We start from the raw sequence: 22,081 nt of genomic DNA on the forward strand, positions 1-22,081 counted from the left end.
AAATGGAATAATGATTTTTCTACTGATTACGAACTAAGAGAAGACAATAACTATAATATCAAGAGAGAACATGGTGAACTATTTTATGGAGCAGTTTCAAAATGTCCAAAGTTGATCATTGATATTAATAATGTATCATAACATATTTTTGTATTAATATTCTACAATAAAAATATATTATGCATTACATTGTTATATGTTCATTATTTTTAGAGTAAGCTAGCATATCAAACGTTTAGAATGTCTATTAAAACATCGGAGATATAAGAAAAGTAACTTGCACACATCTATTGTCAGACACATGGGATAACATTGACAAAATCTAGGTATCAGAATGAATAAATTCATTATTAACATCAGCTGTTGGATATGTCATTATGAAAAAATTGTAAGTAACAAACTCTTTCTTGAATTCACCTCTTGGATAAACAATACAGAAATTTAATTCAGGAAATTATGAAAAAAATTGAAAAAGCTCTTTATTGAAATTCTTCATCAATTCAATTCGCTTCGATCAATATCCTATGTCAGAAGAATTAATCAAAATTGACCAAATGTAAGTATCTGAGTGATTAAATACTTTATCAACATCCTTTATCCGATATGTCGGATAAAATTGACAAAATCTAAGTATCAGAGTGATTAAAATCTAAGTATCAGAGTGATTAAATTCTATATCAACATCTCTTTCTCAGATACATGGGATAAAATTAACAAAGTCTAAGCATCAGTGTGAATAAATGCTTTATCAACATCCTTTGTCGGGTATATCGGATAAAATTTACAAAATCTAAGTATTAGATTTATACAATTTAATATCAACAACTATTTCTCAAATAAATAAGATAAAATCTAAAATAGCTATGCTTCAAAGGAAATATTTTTTTTTTATTAACATCTTATGTGAGATACAACGAACTAAATTGACAAAATCTAAGTATCAGAGTGAATAAATGCTATATCAGCATCCTTTGTCAGATATGTTGGATAAAATTGACAAAATCTAAGTGTCAGAGTGAATAAATTTTTTTTATCAACACCTTTTGTCAGATGCATCAAATATAATTGATACAACTTGGAAATATCAAAACCATAGGTTAGGTTAGCTTACGTGCGCACACATAAGCTAACGTAACCTAACCCATGGTTTTGATATTTCCGATTTGCTTTCCCAGTGGTACTCCATGATAGGTTATTGAGACTATCTAGTTTATTGCGCATATTAAATCAATAATTTTTTCCCATTAGAGGGATAAACACCGTTACCATACTTTTAAAAAAGAAGTGAAAATGAATTATTCGAAGAAAGTGTGTGCACATGATAAAGTCATTACCACTCTAAGTGAACCTAAATTAACTCAACTTTTTGAATATCCCACTCACTATGACTGTGTGTCTGAGCGGGTGTGCTGCCATCTATAACCAGTCTAACCTAAATTCAACGTAACGATGCATGAAGTCAAAATGAATAGAACTTGGATTTTATGACTGTTATCTGATGTATCCGATAAAAAAACTTTGAAAACGAATTTATTCTTTCTGGTACTTAGATTTTGTCAATTTTATCCGATGTATCTGACATGTGATGTTGATAATGCATTTAAGGGATATTGATAAAACATTTATTCAATCTGATACTTAGATTTTGTCAATTTTATCCCATGTATCTTAAAAGTGATGTTGATATAGAATTAATAGCTCTGATACTTATATTTTGTCAAGTTTATCCCATTTATTCGAGACAAGGATGTTGATATAGAATTTAATCAATCTGATACTTAGATTTTGTCAATTTTATCCGATATAGCCGACAAATGATGTTGATAATGCATTTAAAAGATGTTGATAAAGCATTTATTCACTCTGATACTTAGATTTTGTCAATTTTATCCCATGTATCCGAGAAAGGGATGTTGATATGGAGTCTAATCGCTCTGATACTTATATTCTGTCAGTTTTATCCGACATATCCGACAAAGGATGTTGATAATGAATTTATTCATTCTGATACTTAGATTTTTGTCAACTTTATCCCATGTATCCGAGAAAGGGATGTTGATATATAATTTAATCACTCTGATACTTAGATTCTGTCAATTGTATCCGACATATCTGACAAAGGATGTTGATAATGAATTTATTCACTTTGGCATTTAGATTTTGTCAATTTTATCCCCTGTATCCGAGAAAAGGATGTTGATAAAGCATTTTTTCAATCTGATACTTAGATTTTGTCAGTTTTATCTCATATACCCGACAAAGGATGTTGATATTGAATTTATTCAATCTGGTACTTAGAGTTTGTCAATTTTATCTGATATACCTGACAAATGATGTTGATAATACATTTATTCACTCTGGTACTTAGATTTTGTCAATGTTATCAGACAGATTCGACAAATGGTGTTCATAAAGCATTTATTCAATCTGATACTTAGATTTTGTCAATTTTATTCAACATGTCCGACAAAGAATGCTCATAAAGTAGTTATTCATACTCTGACACTTAGATTTTGTCAATTTTATCCAACATATCAGACAAAGGATTGTGATGAAGCATTTAGTCGCTCTGATACTTAGATTTTGTCAATTTTATTCAACATATCTGACAAGGGATTCCGATAAAGAATTTATTCACACTTTGACACTTAGATTTTTTTAATTTTATCCAATGTATCTGCCAAAGGATGCTGATAAAAAAAAATTATTCACTCTAACACATAGATTTTGTCAATTTTATCCTATGTATCCGAGATAAGGATGTTGATATAGAATTTAGTCACTCTGACACTTAGATTTTGTCAATTTTATCCGACATATCCGATAAAGGATGTTGTTAAAGCATTTATTCACTCTGATATTTAGATTTTGTCAAATTTTATTCGATGTATCTGACAAAGGATGTCGATAAAAATAAAAATATTCACTCCAACACTTAGAGTCTGTCAATTTTATCCTATGTATTCGAGAAAGGGATGTTGATATAGAATTTAATCAATCTAATACTTTGATTTTGTCAGTTTTATCCGATATAGCCGACAAATGATGTTGATAATGCATTTAAAGGATTTTGATAAACCGTTTATTCACACTGATACTTAGATTTTGTCAATTTTATCTCTTGTGTCCGAGAAAGGGATGCTGATATGGAATTTAATCAATCTGATACTTAGATTTTGTCAATCTTATCCTATATATCCGATAAAGGATGTTGATAAAGTATTTATTCACTCTGATATTTAGATTTTGTCAATTATATTCGTTGTATCGGAAAAAAGATGTTGATATAGAATTTAATCACTCTGATACTTATATTTTATCCGAGATATTCGACAAAGGATGCTGATAAAGCATTTAATCACTCTGATATTTAGATTCTGTCAATTATATTTGATGTATTTGACAAAAGATGTTGATAAAAAATATTTATTTACTCTGACACTTAGGTTTTGTCAGTTTTATCCTGCATATCCGACAAAGGATGCTGATTTAGAATTTAATCAATCTGATATTTAGATTTTGTTAATTATATTCGTTGTATCTGACAAAAGATGTTGATAAAAAATTTTATTCACTCTTATGCTTAGATTTTGTCAATTTTATCCCATGTATTCGAGAAATATAGAATTCAATCACTCTTATGCTTAGATTTGATCCGAGATATCCAATAATGGAGGCTGATAAAGCATATATTCACTCTGATACTTATGTTTGGTCAATTATATTTGATGTATCTGACGAAAGATATTCACAAAAAAAATTATTCACTCTGACACTTAGCTTTTGTCAATTTTATCCAGCATATCCGACAAAGGATGCTGATATAGAATTTAATCAATCTGATATTTGGATTTTGTTAATTATATTTGTTGTATCTGACAAAAGATGTTGATAAAAGAAAAAAATTATTCACTCGGATACTTAGCTTTTGTCAATTTTTTTTCCATGTATCCGAGAAATGGGTGTTGATATAGAATTTAATCACTCTGATGCTTAGATTTTATCCGAGATATCCGACAAAAGATGCTGATACAGCATTTAATCACTCTAATACTTACATTTGGTCAATTATTTTTGATGTATTTGACAAAAGATGTTGATAAAAAAAATTTATTCCCTCTGACAATTTTATCCAGCACATCCGACAAAGGATGCTGATACAGCGTTTAATCTATCTGATATTTAGATTTTGTAAATTATATTCGTTGTATCTGACAAAAGATGTTGATAAAAAAATTTATTCACTCTGACAATTAGATTTTGTCAATTTTTTCTCATGCATTCGAGAAATGGATGTTGATATAGAGTTTAATCGATCTGACACTTAGATTTTGACAATTTTATCCGATATACCTGACAAATGATGTTGATAATGCATTTATTCACTCTGATACTTAGATTTTGTCAATTATATTTGATGTCTCTGACAAAAGGTGCTGATAAAAAAAAATTATTCACTCTGACACTTAGATCTTGTTACTGTCATCCAATATTCCAAACAAATGATGTTTATACGGGTATTATTATCTCTAATACTTAAATTTCTTCAATTGTATTTTTTGTTTCTCACTAAATATTTTAATAAAAAAATTATTCACTCTGATGTTTAGATATTGTTAATTCTATCTCATGCATTCGAGAATTGGAAGTTGATACAGAATTTAATCAATCTGATACTTAGATTTTGTCAATTTTATCCGATATACCTGACAAATGATATTGATAAAGCATTTATTTACTCCGATACTTAGATTTAGTAAATTTTATCCCATGTATTCGAGAAAGGGATGTTGATTTGGAATTTAATCACTCTGATACTTAGATTTTAATCACTCTGATACTTAGATTTTATCAATTTTATCCGACATATCCGATAAAGGATGTTGATAAAGTATTTATTCACTCTGATATTTACATTTTGTCAATTTTATTCGATGTATCTGACAAAGTATGTTGATGGAAGCGAATTCAATCGATAAAGAATGTTTATAAAGAATTTGTTTGATTTTTTTCATAATTTCCTGAATTAAATTTCTGTATTGTGTATCCAAGAGGTGAATTGAAGAAAGAGTTTGTTACTTACTTACTTACAATTTTTTCATAATGACATATCCAACATCTGTTGTTAATAATGAATTTATTCATTCTGATACCTAGATTTTGTCAATGTTATCCCATGTGTCTGACAATAAAATGTATACAAATTCCTTTTCTTACATCTCCGACTCCGATATTTTAATAGACATTCTAAACGTTTTATATGCTAGCTTACTCTAAAAATATTGAACAAATAACAATGCACTACATAATATATTTTTAATGAAATAAAGCTATGTAGAATATTAATACAAAAATATATTATGATACATTATTAATATCAATGATCAACTTTGGACATTTTGAATCTGTTCCATAAAACAGTTCACCTTGTTCTCTCTTGATATTGTAGTTATTTTTTTCTCTTAGGTCGTAATCAGTAGAATAATCATTATTCCATTTTGAGTTATACACAGTTTTTACTGGTGTGTCATCGACAGGCTCAATATGCTTTTCGTTTTTGGTATTATTTGGTTCATTGACTGTTTGATCAATGGTAGTAACGTTTCCTGGTACTTTGTTCTTCACCGATTCATCTTTATATTCCATAGTGTAATTTCTGTCAAGGCCCTTTTTATTGTTCTGGCAATTTCACTGTCTATTATCACATTATTTTCACACAGGTAACAGTTTCGGTACGTAGACAAGATATGGTTTATGATATTAGTCGAAGAAGAGTAGGCCTTTCTTTTTTTTTGATCTTCCGTTGAATGCTAATACCCGAAAGCTGATGATAGGATGTATTAGTACTTAATGTGTTACCTGCAACAGAAGCAATGAATTGTCCTCTATCATCAGCGGTTATTCTTATATTTGCATTCTTTTTGATTGTAATCATCTCTGGAGATCTCAATCTTGCATATCCACCAACAAAAGAGTTGAATTGTTTCGGTACTCCAAAGAAATTTAATTCCTTATTGTCATGACAATGCATGCAAACATTTCCAATAGTGCTACCACTTGTACTTGTTTCATAGTTTAAATACTCCTCCTTGTTGGCATTCAATGCTACAATAACATTGTCTTGTGAACAAACTTTATTAAAATGCTCCATCTTCACTTTTTTTTAAGATATGACTTATGTGTTTATCGTTCCACTGCGTAAAAAATACTGATTTAATACATGCAATAAACTAGATAGTGTCGATAACCCGCCATAAAGTACCAGTGGGAAAGCCGCATCGTGTCTCTGAACAAGCATAGAGTACAATTGGTAGAGCCGTAAGCATATTTTATGTCATTTTAAGATACGTAAAAAAAAGTTGAATAATTTTTAAGTCCAAAAATTTTTTTTTAGTCCAATAAAAAAAGTGCTACTACAAACATTATTTTTCTAATAGTAAAGGTCATGACTAACATGTCTATACCATTCTCATTTTGAGTTTGGAAAATATTAAATGGGTTTTTTTTTTGTTTTAAGTATGTTTCATCTCATTCGAAGACATGTAAAAAAAGTTGAAAAAAATATATCATGTTAAAAAAAAATAATAAAAAAAGTTAAAAAAAACTTAAAAAAAATGGGGTGAGGGGGCCAAAAAGTTGGAAGGGAGGGGGTGCCCTTCGAGTTTAGGGATAGGGACCTTTGGGGGGTTGAAGTCTCTGGTGGTTAGGGTCGTTGGTGCTTATGTTACTTGATGGTTAGTACTCACATAAGCCTTACTAATTGATTTGCAAGGATTTCTTAGGTTTGTTCTGAATTTCATTATTAAAATTCTTTTCTTGCCATCTACATCTCTCTTATTATCAACTTTTTAGTATACTATAACGTTAAATTCTATTTTAAATTGACAACACTTTTCAAACACCACTTGTGTATTATACAGAACACATCGAAGAAGTAAAGCTAGTTCATGTCATAAGACCATTTTATCATCGTTAACCATTTCCATAGATTCACATTGTTCCAAATTTAAAATAAATAAGCTATGAGTTAACAAGCTCGAGCGGTTCCCTTAACTGCTCATCACCAATTCGCAAATGCTATACCCTTTTTTTGCAATTAGGGTTAGCCTTAGCGGCAAAACACTCCTAACAAACTAGTCTTGACTAAAGCCAATTGTCCATTTATAAGTTTAAGCCTTTTTTCTCCACCTTAATACGATCCAATTCACAAATGCTATCTAGCTCTGTATTTTCCCATTTATTAAATTAATATAGTTCGTATAGTCTAATTCGAAAATGCTATACCTCTTTTTTCTCCACCTTCATAGGATCCAATCTACAAATGCTATCTAGCGACACATTCCTAACAAACTAGTCTTGACTAAAGACAATTGTCCAAAAAATCAGAAACCAGTCTGATAGCACATACTTCAAAGAAATGGAACAGTGGATAATACATGGGTGATAGACAGCTTTTCCTACAAAATCATTCCTAAATACGCCATTTGACAAGTTTTAGTTTTTGGTTAAAAAAAAAACAAAAAAAAACGTTATGATGAAAGTGTCTCAAAAACCAGTATGCTTGCGTTATACAATCTCAATTATACTTTCAAAACGTGTTTGATCACTATATAGGTATATAATATAAAAGGTTTGGTCGCTTTTTGCAATGTGTTCGTCAGACTGCACTGTATATTCATGCCTCAGGTGTAAGTTTTCTTGTAAGTTTCATTTCAATAGGACTACCACTACTGAGGACGCAGTCAATAAATGGAAATAATTACTAAATTCTTAATTAATTGGTAAAATTAATAAAAAATATTAAATAATAATAATTAAAATAAGTGCTTAAATTAAAAAAATAATTAAAAACTAAATTATTAATTAATTAATAAATTTTGTAATAATTAAAATTTTTTTTAAAATTTGATATGCAATTTTTGTGCGGGATAGGGAGTGGGGGTGCTAATAAAGATTATGCTCTGGGTGCAAGAGAAGCCAGAACCTCCACTGCCGAGGTTAAAGTAGTTTTGAGGTATTTTCTAAGATGTTTTGAAGTGTTGATCAACATCAGCTTCAAGGAAATTCCGTATCAAAAATTGAACATTTCATTCCAAGTCAAGTACCTTTAAAAACCTCTCAACGAGATAATAATCAGAGCAAGAACGAAGAATATTATTTTTCTTCGCAAGAACAAAAAGTACTAAAAAATATTATGAATGAATGAATTAATTTTATTACCCATCTTTAACAATACAAAAAAGCAAAAATGGAGTGGAGAGAACATGAAAAGAAAACAACAAAACACATCAAACGAACGAACAACTTAAATTAATACTTCAATAACTAAAAAAAACAACAAAAAACCAATGGCGAAACTATTTACATAAAAAGACAACCATTACACATTGCTGACTATATCCCAGTAAGATAAAACCAGCAGCTCACCCCGAATCAGCATGTTCAGCTACTTCATGTTAATACGAGTCTCGTATCTGTCAAGTCGAGTCTCTTACTTGTATCAACTGCTATTAATTTTCTTTTTGCGTATACTTCTTTGTTCCTTGACCGGATTCTATATGTTTTGATTGCTATACTTCTACGGAGAACTTGATAGTCGCTTTTACCCCTTAATTTTCTCCTTTCGTCAGTGGGCCAAAGAAGGTCCATTTTTGTATATACGAGTCTTTTATCTGTCGATTCGAGTCTCGTACTTGTATAAACTGCTGTTATACAAGTGTTGCTATACAATATGTCTGAGTTGCTTTACTTGTACGAAGAAGTTGATAGTGACTTTGGGAAGGTGTCATAACATCTAACCGTCAGGAGCACTAACGTCAGGACATCGACCAAACCCGTCATAACATCGACAAAAAAATCTTTCAGAACCACTAACCGTCATAACATCTAAAATTTTAAATCTTTTGTTTTTTGGGGTTTAGGGAGGAAAAGGTACCTAGGTTAGGTATGGTTACGTATTAAATATATGCTGTGCTTTACCCCATCCCCCTGATGTGCAAATATACAGCCGAAATTTGTTTCTAGACTATTATATACTTATTACTATTATATAAACTTATAATTTTTTTTAGATGTTATTACGGTTAGTGGTTCTGACGGTTAGATGTTATGACGTTTAGTGATTGTGACAGTTAGTCGAAATGGTAGCACCCCAGTCGCTTTCGCTCCTTAAATTTCACCTTTTTTCAGTGGGCCAAAGAAGTACTACTGACAGGTGATTATCCAGGACAACAGATTAAAAACATTTTGCTCACACATCCAGTCATTTACTTTCTTCAAGCACGAGTGCTGCCTAGCATCTGACCAGAACTTCGACACCTGAGCGATCGTTTGATTTATTTTGAATTCTAATTAGAATTTTCACAGACCACAGAATGTTTTGGCTAGTTTCTTTTTGTGCCAAAAATAAAAATATATTAACCTTAACATATTGAGGTGCATTTAGACTATCCGCATATAAAGGGGATTATAATGTAATTCCGTGTATAAAGTTTCTCTTTGTAGCAAACAATCCACGAGCAAAGATTTAAAATTGTGAAGAGAAATTGTGACATTGTGTATATTCGTGGACAAGCGAACTGAATCCCTGACTTTAACGTTAGAGAGTAATCTACGATTTTTTTTTTTTTTTTTTTTTGCCATCACGGATACTTTATAAAACAGACCTACACAGTGTCCTTTATAGATAAATCGTCAACATTTGATACAATTTTTAAACTCCATCCGCTGTAGAGCCTTTGGATTCCATCAGACCCAGGCGCCGCGCCGATGAGGGATGACCGGCGGTGGCGGGGCCAAAAATAGCGCGCCACGCCGCGCCGCCAGGGCGATCAATGTTGACCGCAAACATAAATGTTTTCATCAGTCTTTCTCAAATCACAGCTTAAATTTACAACAGATTCGAGCCTATTCATGAGTTCAAAATTCACAAGTCGCTGGCTGGAAACTGGTCTTCTTCGTTATTCATCAAGAGAAGTAGAAATCTGGTAGAAACGAAATTGTTGTGACGTTTCAGAACCCTTGCATAATACGAGTAGTTTAAAGTATGTATTAGCCAAGTATTCTTAACATAAATAATTATCAAAATTAGTAGTTTTTTTCATCGAGCATTACTGCATACAAAACTTCAAATACCGTATCACAAAATTCGTCAGTTATCTGGGTAAAAACTTTGAATATAAGTTTGAACTTGAAAGCTTAATTTTTTCACAATGCCTTTTGCCTACATCTGTTTTGTCACCTTTAAAACAGTTGAAATGGGTGACTTTGATATTGATTGTTTTTTTTTTTTTTTGCTCTTTTGGATTCCTAAAAAGCCTTCTTGTATCAAAAACTGGTTTTTAATAACAATTTAAAAAAAAGGATTTTAAATTTTTTTTTTTGGCTTCTTTATAGAATATATGTCATGTAGGCTAAGGCTGAACTGCTGCTTTTTTATTGGTTTTGGCTGCTCTTTTGGATATTATTCATTTTTTCTTTTGGGGATTCATTCCAAATTATAAACAGATAAATACCTAATATCAATCAAATTATAAACTGCATCTAAAAGGAGTAAATTTATCAAATTGAAAAATACATGATCAACACTTCACATGAGAACTTTTCAATTACAATGAAACAAAAAACTCTTAATGGTTTATTCGATATGAAGAAAAATGAAGTGCCAGCTATTTTCTTAGGTAAACGATGAAAATTTCATCCGTTTTAAATGTAACTAAATGAAATAATATGCAGACTGATGTAGCACCTGGAAGATGTTGGGATTTTTATACTAGTTCGTCAATTCTAATCCAAACAGAACCTTAAGACGCTTCTAATCATTTACTGAGTTTAAGTTTCGATTTTCAAATGCTCACAAAAATTCCCAAATTTAAGAAAGTTGCAACAATAAGTCACCAGTGGTCAGAATACTCAAGGACACCTCCTTTATCCCCACCCAGGCTCAAAGCTTCTGCTATGGTCATTTCCATGGAAATATCCAAAGTTTCTTTTTAAAATAGCTTTTAAGCGTAGTTAGGGGTATTTATCCTTTTTTGCTTTACTTCAATGCTTATAAAAAAGTGTGATAATATTCCAAAATGTTACATTTGTTATGTTTGTGCATATTTTTGATATTCATTTGCGGGGTGATCGAATTTTTTAAACCACTGTAGATACTTAAGAACGTTGCAACATTTAGTACCCTGAGGTCATAAGACTGTCAAAGACTCCTCCTTGAACCTCCCAAATTGAAACTTTTTATTAAGACCTGGCCTTTTAATTTAACTTGGGCACTGGACAAAGGGCGCCAGTGTCACTCGAGCGCAATGTTAGGGATGTCGATATCGCTTTCGTCACACCAATTCTTTTTAGTGTGAATCTGCATGGTACTTATGAATGAATGTTTTCAAAGTAAACCCGTTTCATCAATAAGAAAAAACGGGTAGGACGCATATGTCCCTTTCCCTTTGGACGACAAAACCATGCAAGTGCTGTATCAAGTATAACTCACGAAAATCTTGTTAATTTTGTCAACTTTTCAACTTTTTGGCATCCCTGCTTTCAAAAAATAATAATCAAGGTACTATCACTTAAATATAATAACTCCCTATGCCCCCCCCCCTCTGGATACCATCTTGATAGGATACCATCTCTGCTTTAAATAAATAAGAAAATAACTTTTGGCAGCCCTGCTTTTCAAAAAAATCGAGGTATTATCATTTAAATATGATAGCTCACTACCCCCCCCCCCGGGATATCACCTTGATAGGATGCCGCTTCTGCTTTAAATTAAAAAAATACACTTTTTGGGATCCCTGCTTTCAATAAAAAAAAATTCGAGATATTATAATTTAAATGTAATACCTCCCTAACCCCCCCCCCCTCTGGATACCACCTTGATAGGATACCGTCTCAGCTTTCATTAGAAAAATAATTTAATTAATAATTAACTAGGTAAACACAAAATAACGTTAAACAGCTTAGTGTTCCTTGAAAAAAATTTTTAGGGTATGAGTAAAGGGGTACAAATACAACAACAAAATGTCGAAATTATTCAGATATACCTCAAATTACTGAAAAACTGAGTCGAATAAGATCCAAAGAATCTAATTAAAAGGGAACACACACAAAAGCCAAATTAGGCCAGTAGTCTATGAGAAATCGCAAAATACCCAAGACAATGAACAAGTCCTAATGGGGGGCCCTGGGTCTATCAAAGTGTTTCAATGGTTTCCCAGGGAATTTGATATCATTTTCTTCTGTCTTCACTTTAAACGAAAAAATAATTATCTTTTTGGCATCCCTGCTTTCAATAAAAAATAGTGAGGTATTATCATTTAAAAATGATAGCCCCCTATCCCCCCTATAGGCAATAATTTACAATTTATTTATGAATCATATTTTTGGGTAACTTCTGGTTCAATATTTAATTCCCCAACATGGTACATTGCTTATTATATGGCTAAATTTTGTCTCAATAGAAGGTTTTTTTTGGGGGGGGGGGGTGTAAAAATGTTTCAGAAAGAAGATTGTATTTTCTATCAGGGTTCAACAATTAAGTATTAAACATTAAGAAAGTCTTATCTAAAAACAGCAAAAAAAAAATATGCAAATTTAGAATTCAGCTGTAGAAACAATCTCTCGGCTGTCAATTTCAAAATCCAACTGAAGACTGGAGCTGTATAGTAGTGATTGCGTACTATAATTCTATTCAACTTGAAAATAAAATTCTTGACTATGAATGATGTAAGAAATAGCGATTAGGAAACTGCATTCGAAATGACAAACTCATTTCATTTAGACGATTCTTTTTTTGTCAACATATGAAGAACTGTGTATATTACAATATTTGCAATTGCATATTGCATCTGTCTGGTTTTTATGCAAAGTAACAAAAGAGACAAAAATTAATGAACAAGAGAGTAGTGAAGAATTATGGTATGCAAAGTAATATTTGGCAGGGAAGATCACTGGTGATAAATCGTTAAAGGTGGCACCGTGAGTGCGTGATTTTAGGGGATTCGGGGAACTAAATTTTGTTTCGAGGTGCCGCACAGATTTTTGGGAAAATACTCAAAAATTCGGGAATAATGTAAGCCGTGCTTGAGTTCTAATCAGGCAAATCGAAATATTAAACCACACGAGAAGAAAATGCTCCGACTTTGCGGTTGACGCAATAAAGAATTGCCGCAAAATTAATTTGAAGTCGACCGAACGCCGCCGCCTCTGCTGGTGGTGGCGTGCCTGTGGCACGCCGGTGGCGGTACGACACTTTGGCGGCGTTCGACCGGGCTTCTCGTCGGGGGCGTTCGGTCGATCCGGCGGCGCGGCACCGGGGTCTAGATTCCATACTTTTCCTAACCTTTTCCAACATCTGGGGAACAAAATTTGAAATTTCAGTTGAATTCACTGACTCGTTTAATCTGTCTGCCCTATTATTCTTCTGATGATGATACTTTTTGCAGAATCTGTATTTTTTTTTATACGAGACACCTGGCTAAGGCGAACACAAGGGCATAGACAACTTTATCATCAAACCCTTAAGAAACTCGGAGGATGCAATTAAATCTGATACAAGTCTTCAAGAGGCATAGTTTCAAAAATTGTAACTGTGCTCATTAGCTGCAGTCAACTTCATTACCGTTTTGGAGAAACGGCAGGATAGCATAATTAGTCCGTTAAATGCGCCAAAAGAGTTCAAATTAGATTTACATCATAATTTCAGCTGTTAATTTAATTTGCCGAAGTTGCAAAGCAGGTTGAAGTTTAAATTCGTGTTATACCTCTGTGTAGAACTGACTTAAAAATAAAATAAATCACAATTAGGTTACTTTAATTAACCTACCTAGACTACAACATATTCTGTACAAAATACACCATTACGTGTTTGTGATAATATTTATTTTCGGAATTTTATCACAAGCTCTAGAGTTGAACTCAGTTTTTTTTTATCAAATAATGAAAAAAAATTAAAAAATAGAGACGATAATAACCAACAAACATATATGGTTCACAGCCCTGCTGTATCTATTGCTGAAGTGGCTTGGAATCTTCTTTCGGACTGTTCTTGTTTAGAAGCATTATTTAGCACCAACCGAGTATGTTCACAGTACCACTTTTTAAGCACATTTAATGCAAAGCTTTTTTAATTTTGACAGGCTAATATACAGTTGCTGCAGGGTATTTTGTAACGCGTTGTTGCAACTACTACAGTCAAAGCTTTTTATTTATTTTTAATGGATGTTGGTATTTTCTGTGTTTTGGTGGTGACAGCATTTTACTCTTGTCAGGCCTATTATAATTTAAACTAAAAACTTGACGGTTTATAAATTCTTATTAAAATTCTGTGTACTTTTAGGCCGAACGTGGTATCAAACTTTTTATCGAAACACCTGGACTTGATGGGGCACCATCTAAAAACTTGACGGTTTATAAATTCTTATTAAAATTCTGTGTACTTTTAGGCCGAACGTGGTATCAAACTTTTTATCGAAACACCTGGACTTGATGGGGCACCATCTGGAACAACTTCTAGACTACACCATATGAAAATACCCTCTGATATGATTAGTATTAACAGTTTATGCTGTAGTTTTATACACAGCCTAATCTCAAAATTCCAGCCGAAAGAAATGCTTAACTTCAGTTTTTCGAGTGAAGGTTCTGACTCCAATTGTTCTAGCAGGAAAGAGAGTAAAAAACAGGAAAGTAGATTCAAAAGAGAACTAGCTATAGTTGCTAAATCTCATTCAAGCTCAGATTCCGATTCCATTGAAAACCGTAGACCAAGACAAGGAATGCTTCTTAAACAGATTTACGAAACAAGAGACATATTCAAATATGTTTTACAACCCTTGCTAGCTTTTGCTGTAAACAGTGATCTAAGACATTTAGATCTACCAGAATTATTATTAGCACAAAATTTTTTGGCTTTTTTTGAAAATTGTTTGCTCCTGAAAGCTAGTGATGAACTTGTTACTGACACATGGATCCATTCTTCCTTTTTGTTTTCTGCAATATACACCATCGGTATACATTTCAAGGAAATTGACGTATTTACTAAAAATCTAAGAAAACTTCTAATATTATCACCTGTAAATTTTGCTGTTAATTTACAAGAAAATGGATCGCTTTTCGATTGGACAATTGACAAAAATTTAGAAGGAAAATGGATTTCTTGGATATCTATTTCACCTTTTAAAACTATATTTGATGATAATGTGATAAACACTATTGTATGTATTCCATCTTTTTGTCGTTTGAAGTTCTTCTTTAATAGATGTGTTGCCAATAACAGACCTCTACTAGTATTTGGCAATCCTAATTCGGGCAAATCAACAGCAGTCCGATATTTGCTCTCACAGCTGAACTCAGATTCTTATAAATGGGCTATCATTCAGCTTACAAGTGCTACAAATTTCGATTTCCTAAGGAGAGAAATAATTTCGTATCTTGAGAGAAGAAGAAAAGGAACTTACGGTCCACCACTAGGAAAACGGTTCATTTTTTTCCTAGAAGACTTGCAAAACATTTACCCACCATTGGTCGGTGATAAAACAATGTTAGAGATGCTGAGAATGTGGTTGGACCGTGGGATGATCTTCGAGAATTGTGACGGTGAAGTGGTAGAGCTTGTTGACATTAACTTAATAGTCTCACTGGAGCTACCGAATGCAATAGATTCACGAATATTGCGCTTCTTTGATTTCACCTATATGGAAAATATAGAAGATAAAAACTTGTCATTAATTTGCTCTTCAGTTATTCTAAATAAATGGAATTCTATAAGTGAACGGAAGTATTTGCCAAGTATTTATTCTAGAATCATATACTCGGTTTATTTGTACTTCCAAAGCCAGTCTCTGAAATATTCATTTAGTCCAAATGATATTAAGCGGCTGCTGCAATTAGTCATCTCCAAAGACATTCAGGCATTAACATCAGCATACAATATGGATGATCTCAGGCAATTGCACCGACTTTTACTACATGAAATACAAAAAACTTTTCTTCTTAGATTACCAGTCAGTGATGCTCACCTATCAGTAATCCTGAGCATTTTTCATCAAGAAACAGAGATAGAGCCTTGTACAGTCTTTGAAGGACAACATCCCCCTTCAGATGCAAATAAGCTTCTTAAAAGACTTTTATTTTCTGTGAAGAGTATTGACAAAGGATATAAAGAAATTGAGAGCTATGAAGAATACGCAGTAAAAATTGAGCAGTGTCTTGAAGAGGCTAGAATAAAGCTGATAGTTTCTGAAGCATTGATAGATCAAGCTTCTAGTGTTATTAGGGCCTTGATTCACCAGCAAGGTCATATGATAATAATCGGACAGCCAAACAACGGAAAGAAAACTTCTGTACGAGTTTCTGCCTGCTTACTAAGAATGAATTTGTTTGAAATCAAAAAAGGAACAGCAGTGTCTGAAAGTGAATGGCTGTCAACGCTTAAGTTGCTCTTAAGACTTGCTGGAGCGAGAGGAGAGAAAATCTGCTTTTTGATTAACGAAAAATATTTATTTGACCCAGTGGTTTGCACAAGTCACATTATAATGCTAATGATCTACGGTGAGATTCCTCTTCTTTTTTCTCAAGAAGAAAAAATGGAGCTTCTTGAGCTTTTTCAAAACCAACGATCTCAGGAAGAAGAAGAAGAAGATTCTACTTCTGCTTTATACAATTCTTTTACAGAGCGCGTGAAAATGAACCTTCATATTGTAATTACATGTTCAGAATCAGGATGGATCTGTTCGAACGGAATTAAATTGTTTCCACAGCTATTGCCAAGAGTTACTGTGTACCTTTGGCAGCCCTGGAAAGATTCTGTTTTGTTGTTTACTGCAAGTCGACTCATAGAGGAGCTAGACCCAACTTTATCCACCCTCTGGTCACCTGATATTAAAGACAAAATAATTTTAGCCGTTCTTAGAATTTTCAGAAATTCAGAACTCCAGACTGGTGGCAATGGTCTTAAAAATAAAATAAATCCTTCTTTGGGGACATTCCTTGACTTCATATCTATATTTATAAGAATCTTAAAAGAGAAAAAAAAGTACTTAGAAGCTGAAAAAGAGAGATACTTGCTCGGACTTGAGCTTCTTAAAACTGCTTCTTTACAAGTTGAAATTCAGCAGCAAGAAATGAAAACCCTGCAGCCTGTTCTTATGAAACGCTCTGCTGAGACCGAGGTACTCATGGTGAAATTGGAGCAAGAAGCAATATCAGTAGAGGCTGAAAGAGAGGTAACTTAGTTTTATATTTAATGGCATTGCGACACTTAGATAAATTGTTTGGAAAGTAAATTTTTTGGGCCTTAAACGTCTCTCCTGCTCTTGAAAAATTTCATGGCCTCTACCCTAATAGCTGATGCGTAACTGTGTGACACTCTATAACCGTTAACTCTATTTAATGAAAATATTTTTTATAGACTGCATATTTTGTTATAGGTGTATGTCAAACTTTGCACTTGCGCAGCTTCTGAGACAGTATAGATACACTTCCAATAGTATTCAATATTCTTGTTCGACAACAGACAAATGTCACATTGGTAGTTTGTTGTGGTATGATCTCTTTTTTTACTTAAAAAGGGCACTAGATTTTGAATTTTTATTTCAACCAGCACTCTTTCAGTAATCCAAAACTACTTGTACGATGGGATTACCCCCAGAAAAAAATAACAATACGCTTGTGAGACCATCTTTGTCTTGAAAAAAAAAGAAATTTAAGTTTTCTTAGGTAGTAGATATAAGGTTCTCACACATGCTGTATTTCATCCAATAATTTCTGTGAAGATTATACCCCATTTTGGGGGTATTTAATCCTTTTTTTCGAAATTATACACATTTTGTATGCTAATAGATTTTGGTACGCAAATTAAAATTAATGAGTTCTGTAAATTTTCATTTTGTATAATTAATAGCATAATTCCAATTCTACTGATACATATACTGTAACCCAAACTTCATTCCTTTTTTATCTTGGTTTCTCTTGATAAGATTATCTCTTTAGTTTTAGTTTAATAGTATGACCTGTTTGAGCCAGGATCCCTTTAAACACTAGAGGATGTGATACCCCTCCTTTCAATTCATATTCTAAAAGTTCAAGTTTGATATCCGTAAAATAAAGCTTCGAGTATTGCTGAATGATAATAATCCTTGAAAAAGTGTATCACGTAGAATATTTATCAGGCTGTAGGGAATCCAAAAAACAGTTTTTGACCTAACCATTTTCACAATTTTCATGGAGAGTTTCCTCCAAAAGTTTTTTTTTGTAAAAGATGACCCCTCCCCTTCTTCTGTGTAGGTATGAATAACAATACTATTCAAAGCGTTTGAAAAGCTTTCTACAGACTATTATTTAAATATATTTAAAATAATCAGACAATTCGTGGTAGCAAACTATAAATAAAGAGCAATGCGTAGATAATTTTGGAGACCACACTGCCTTTCCATGACGATAACATAAAAGTTCAAAATAGGGATAAAATTCTTTTTTATAGACAGTGTATAGAAATTCACAAAAAATACCAGATATTTCTGTCACGCATACAGTGACCGTCATCAGTAGTAAAACAGGTTTTTACTACTGATGACGGTCACTGTATATGTGACCGAAATATCTGGTATTTTTTGTGAATTTCTATACACTGTCTATTAAAAAAGGATTTTATCCCTATTTTGAACTTTTATTTTATGGTAAAGAGCAATGCGGCTCAATAGTAACCGAAAGTATAAGAAACCGAGTCTTGGTAATAACGGATACACCAAAAGAATTTCATTTTGATGCTTATTACGAATATATCAAATTCATAAAATTTAATGTTATCCCTCAAAAGTTAGGAGCCAGAGAAAATTTGCTCAATTTTTGAAAAAAAGGGGGGGGAAAGCTCCTAAGAAATTAAGTGATTTTAATGAAAATCCTACCATCATGTTCAACATATCAGAGAACTTTACTGTAGAGGTTTGAAGCTCCTACTTACAAAACTGTGGAATTTTGCAACTTTTGCCAGAAGCAAGATCACGGATGCGTGTTTATTTGTTGGTTCTTTTTTTCCCAGGGGTAATCGTATTTAACCAATCCTAGAGGTAGGGAGGGGGCTTATTTGATCACAAATTAAAAGTTCCAGTGCCCTTTTAAAGTGACAAAAAATGTTAGAGGATAGCTAGCCCCCCCACACCCTTTTTTTTAAAGTCTTCGGATTAAAATTTTGAGACAGCCATTATGTTCAGCATGGTCAAAAGATTCAATAGCTATGTCTTTGAGGATGACTTGAACTCCCACAGCCGCCGGAGGAAGGGGTAGAAGATATTAACTTTACCCATTTTTTACATATACTATTGGCTATTGGGAAGTACGCATGTACTTTTCCTGGGGGAAGGGATTTTCCATGGAGAAGGAGCTGGATTTCCCGGTATTATTTAAAAACAACCAGAAATTAAATATAAAAAAACAAGTTTTTCCAATTGAAAGTAAGGAGCAACATTAAAACTTGAAACGAACAGAAATTATTACGTATATGAGGGAGTTGTCCCCTCCTAAATACCTCGCTCTTTGCGCTGAAGTGTGACTTTTGTTTCAATTATTTAATAATTACGCTTGAAACACTTAACTCCTTTAATTAGTTTAGTAAGCTTTTTAAAAGTTCAAAAACAGAATTTGCGTAAAGAGTGTGGTATTGAGGAGGGGGCAACCCCCTCACAAACATAATAATTTCCGTTCGTTTTAAATTTTAATGTTGCTCCTTACTTCCGGTTGCAAAAAATTGTTTTTTATTTAATTTAATAAAAAGTGAACTCAGAACCATGTAATCATAGGCAGCGCGATAGCACTGCTTAAGTAAAGAACGATGTGGGCACAATGTATTATTTTTTTATTTCTTTTTTCTTCTCCATACCCGGGCACTTCGTATCGAAGAAGTTGTCACAGAAAGTTCGAAAGGGGCTCATTAGCTCGGAAATTGGAGTTGCTAGTGCCCTTTTTAATAGTTAAAAGTGTTTGCAGGGCAACTAGCCCCCCCACGCCCGTCAGTCTCCCTAATACATTCAATCAAAGTTTTGAGATAGCCATTTTGTTCTGCGTAGTTGATTTTTGGATAGAAAATATGTTTTTGAGGAGGACACTCCCCCACAACCCTTGGGGCAAGGGTTTTAAGTTATGCCCTGGGGGAATATGCGGTTTTTATAAAAAGGCGTTGTCATAGAAACTTCAAAAAAGGCTCATTCGATTGGAAATTCAAAGGGCTAGTGCCCTTTTTGATAGTCAAAAATAATTGGAGAGCAACTAGCCCCCCCCCCACCCGCCAACGCCCAGCATTCCCCCAAACCCATTCAATCAAAATTTTGAGATAGCCATTTTGTTCAGCGTAGTTGATTTCCAGATAGAAATTATGTTCTGAGGAGGGCACTCTCCAAAAACCTTCGGGGCAAGGGTTTTAAGCTATGCCCTGGGGGCATATAAGGTTTTTATAGAAAGCGTTGTCGTAGAAACTTCAGAAAAGGCTGATTTGATTGGAAATTCAAAGGGCTAGTGCCCTTTTTGATAGTGGAAAGTGATTGAAGGGCAACTAGCCCCCCCACGCCCATCATTTCCCCAAACACATCCAATCAAAATTTTGAGATAGCCATTTTGTTCAGTATAGTTGTTTCAAGATAGAAATTATGTTTTTGAGGAGGACACTCCCCCACAACCCTTAGGGCACGAGTTTTAACTTATGCCCTGAGGGCATATAAGAACGATGTTGGCATAATGTATCATTTGTAATTATTTTTTTTTTCTTTGGAGCAGGGCACTTCGTATCGAAGAAGTTGTCGTAGAAACTTCGAAAAGCGCTCATTCAATTGGAAATTGGAGTGGCTTGTGCCCTTTTTAATAGTCGAAAGTGATTGGAAGGCACCCCTTCCACGCCCACCATTTCCCGAAACACATCCAATAAAAATTTTGAGATAGCCATTTTGTTCAGCGTAGTTGATTTCCAGATAGAAATTATGTTTTTGAGGAGGACACTCCCCCACAGCCTTCAGGGCACGGGTTGTAAGTTATGCCCTGGGGGCATATAAGGTTTTTATAGAAAGTGTTGTCGTAGAAACATCAAAAAAGGCTCATTCGATCGGAAATTCAAAGGGCTAGTGCACTTTTTAATAGTCCAAAGTGATTTGATGGCAACTAGCCCCCCGCACGCCCATCATTCCCCCAAGCACATCCAATAAAAATTTCGAGATAGCCATTTTGGTCAGCGTAGTTGATTTCCGAATAGAAATAATTTTTTGGAGGAGGAAAATCCCCCACAGCCTTCAGGCTAAGGGTTGTAAGTATTTCCCTGGGGGCATATAAGGTTTTTATAGAAGGCGTTGTCGTAGAAACTTCAAAAAAGGCTCATTCGATTGGAAATTTAAAGGGATAGTGCCGTTTTTAATAGTCGAAAGTGATTGGAGGGCAACAAGCCCCCCGATCACGCCCACCTTTTCCCCTAACACATCCAATAAAAATTATGATCTCAAAAGCAAAAACATATTTATACTTTTTTATATCATTTTTTATTTCATCAATCTCAATTTGTTTCGAAGGTATACTTACCAATTAACCCCAGACATTGCTTTGATTCAAATTTTTATTGTAAAATATATATTCATAAGCTGAATTTTAGGGGGGGGGGCTTACTTGGTCTAATCGGAACTTCAAGTGCTGAATATCGACCCCTTTGCCATGCCGGTGCATGCATTAATTGCCGCCGACAAGAGCCGCGGTCAACTGCCGGTGAAGATCGCAACGCCGTCGGTGCGCTGCCGCCGGCCGAAGTGGCGGCGTTCCAATAACTTTGAATTAATTTTAGCCAATTCTTTATTGCGTCAACCGCAATGTTGGAGCTTTTCTTTTCTTGTGTGGTTAAGGGTTTTGATTTTCCTGCTTAGAAGTCAAGTGCGGTTTTCAAAATTAAACAAACAAGTTCGCACGCAAATAGTCTGCATGAATTCCTTGTGAATTTCCTGTTCCCGGGTGAGTTTTTATTCAGCACTAGTTCTTGTAGCACGTCCATTGAATAGACAATTGTCTGTCGAACAGACACCAGATTAAATTCCTGGTAGGAACTTGAGATTTAAGG

At 33.6% G+C, this 22,081-nt stretch overlaps 1 protein-coding gene across 1 annotated transcript in view; it reads left to right on the forward strand.

Moving 5' to 3' along the window:
• The window catches only part of LOC148950849 (dynein axonemal heavy chain 3-like), a 93,949-nt gene that overhangs the window by 61,568 nt on the left and 10,300 nt on the right, over positions 1-22,081 (forward strand). Inside the window, exon 13 of the mRNA XM_089090930.1 lies at positions 14,445-17,225. Coding sequence (XP_088947056.1) covers positions 14,445-17,225 — 2,781 coding nt within the window. The remainder of the gene's footprint in view (positions 1-14,444; positions 17,226-22,081) is intronic.

The sequence above is a fragment of the Artemia sp. Qi Xiang Cuo genome, chromosome 6 (assembly GCF_049724085.1).
Source record: "Artemia sp. Qi Xiang Cuo chromosome 6, ASM4972408v1, whole genome shotgun sequence".
NCBI classification, from domain to species: Eukaryota; Metazoa; Arthropoda; class Branchiopoda; order Anostraca; family Artemiidae; genus Artemia; species Artemia sp. Qi Xiang Cuo.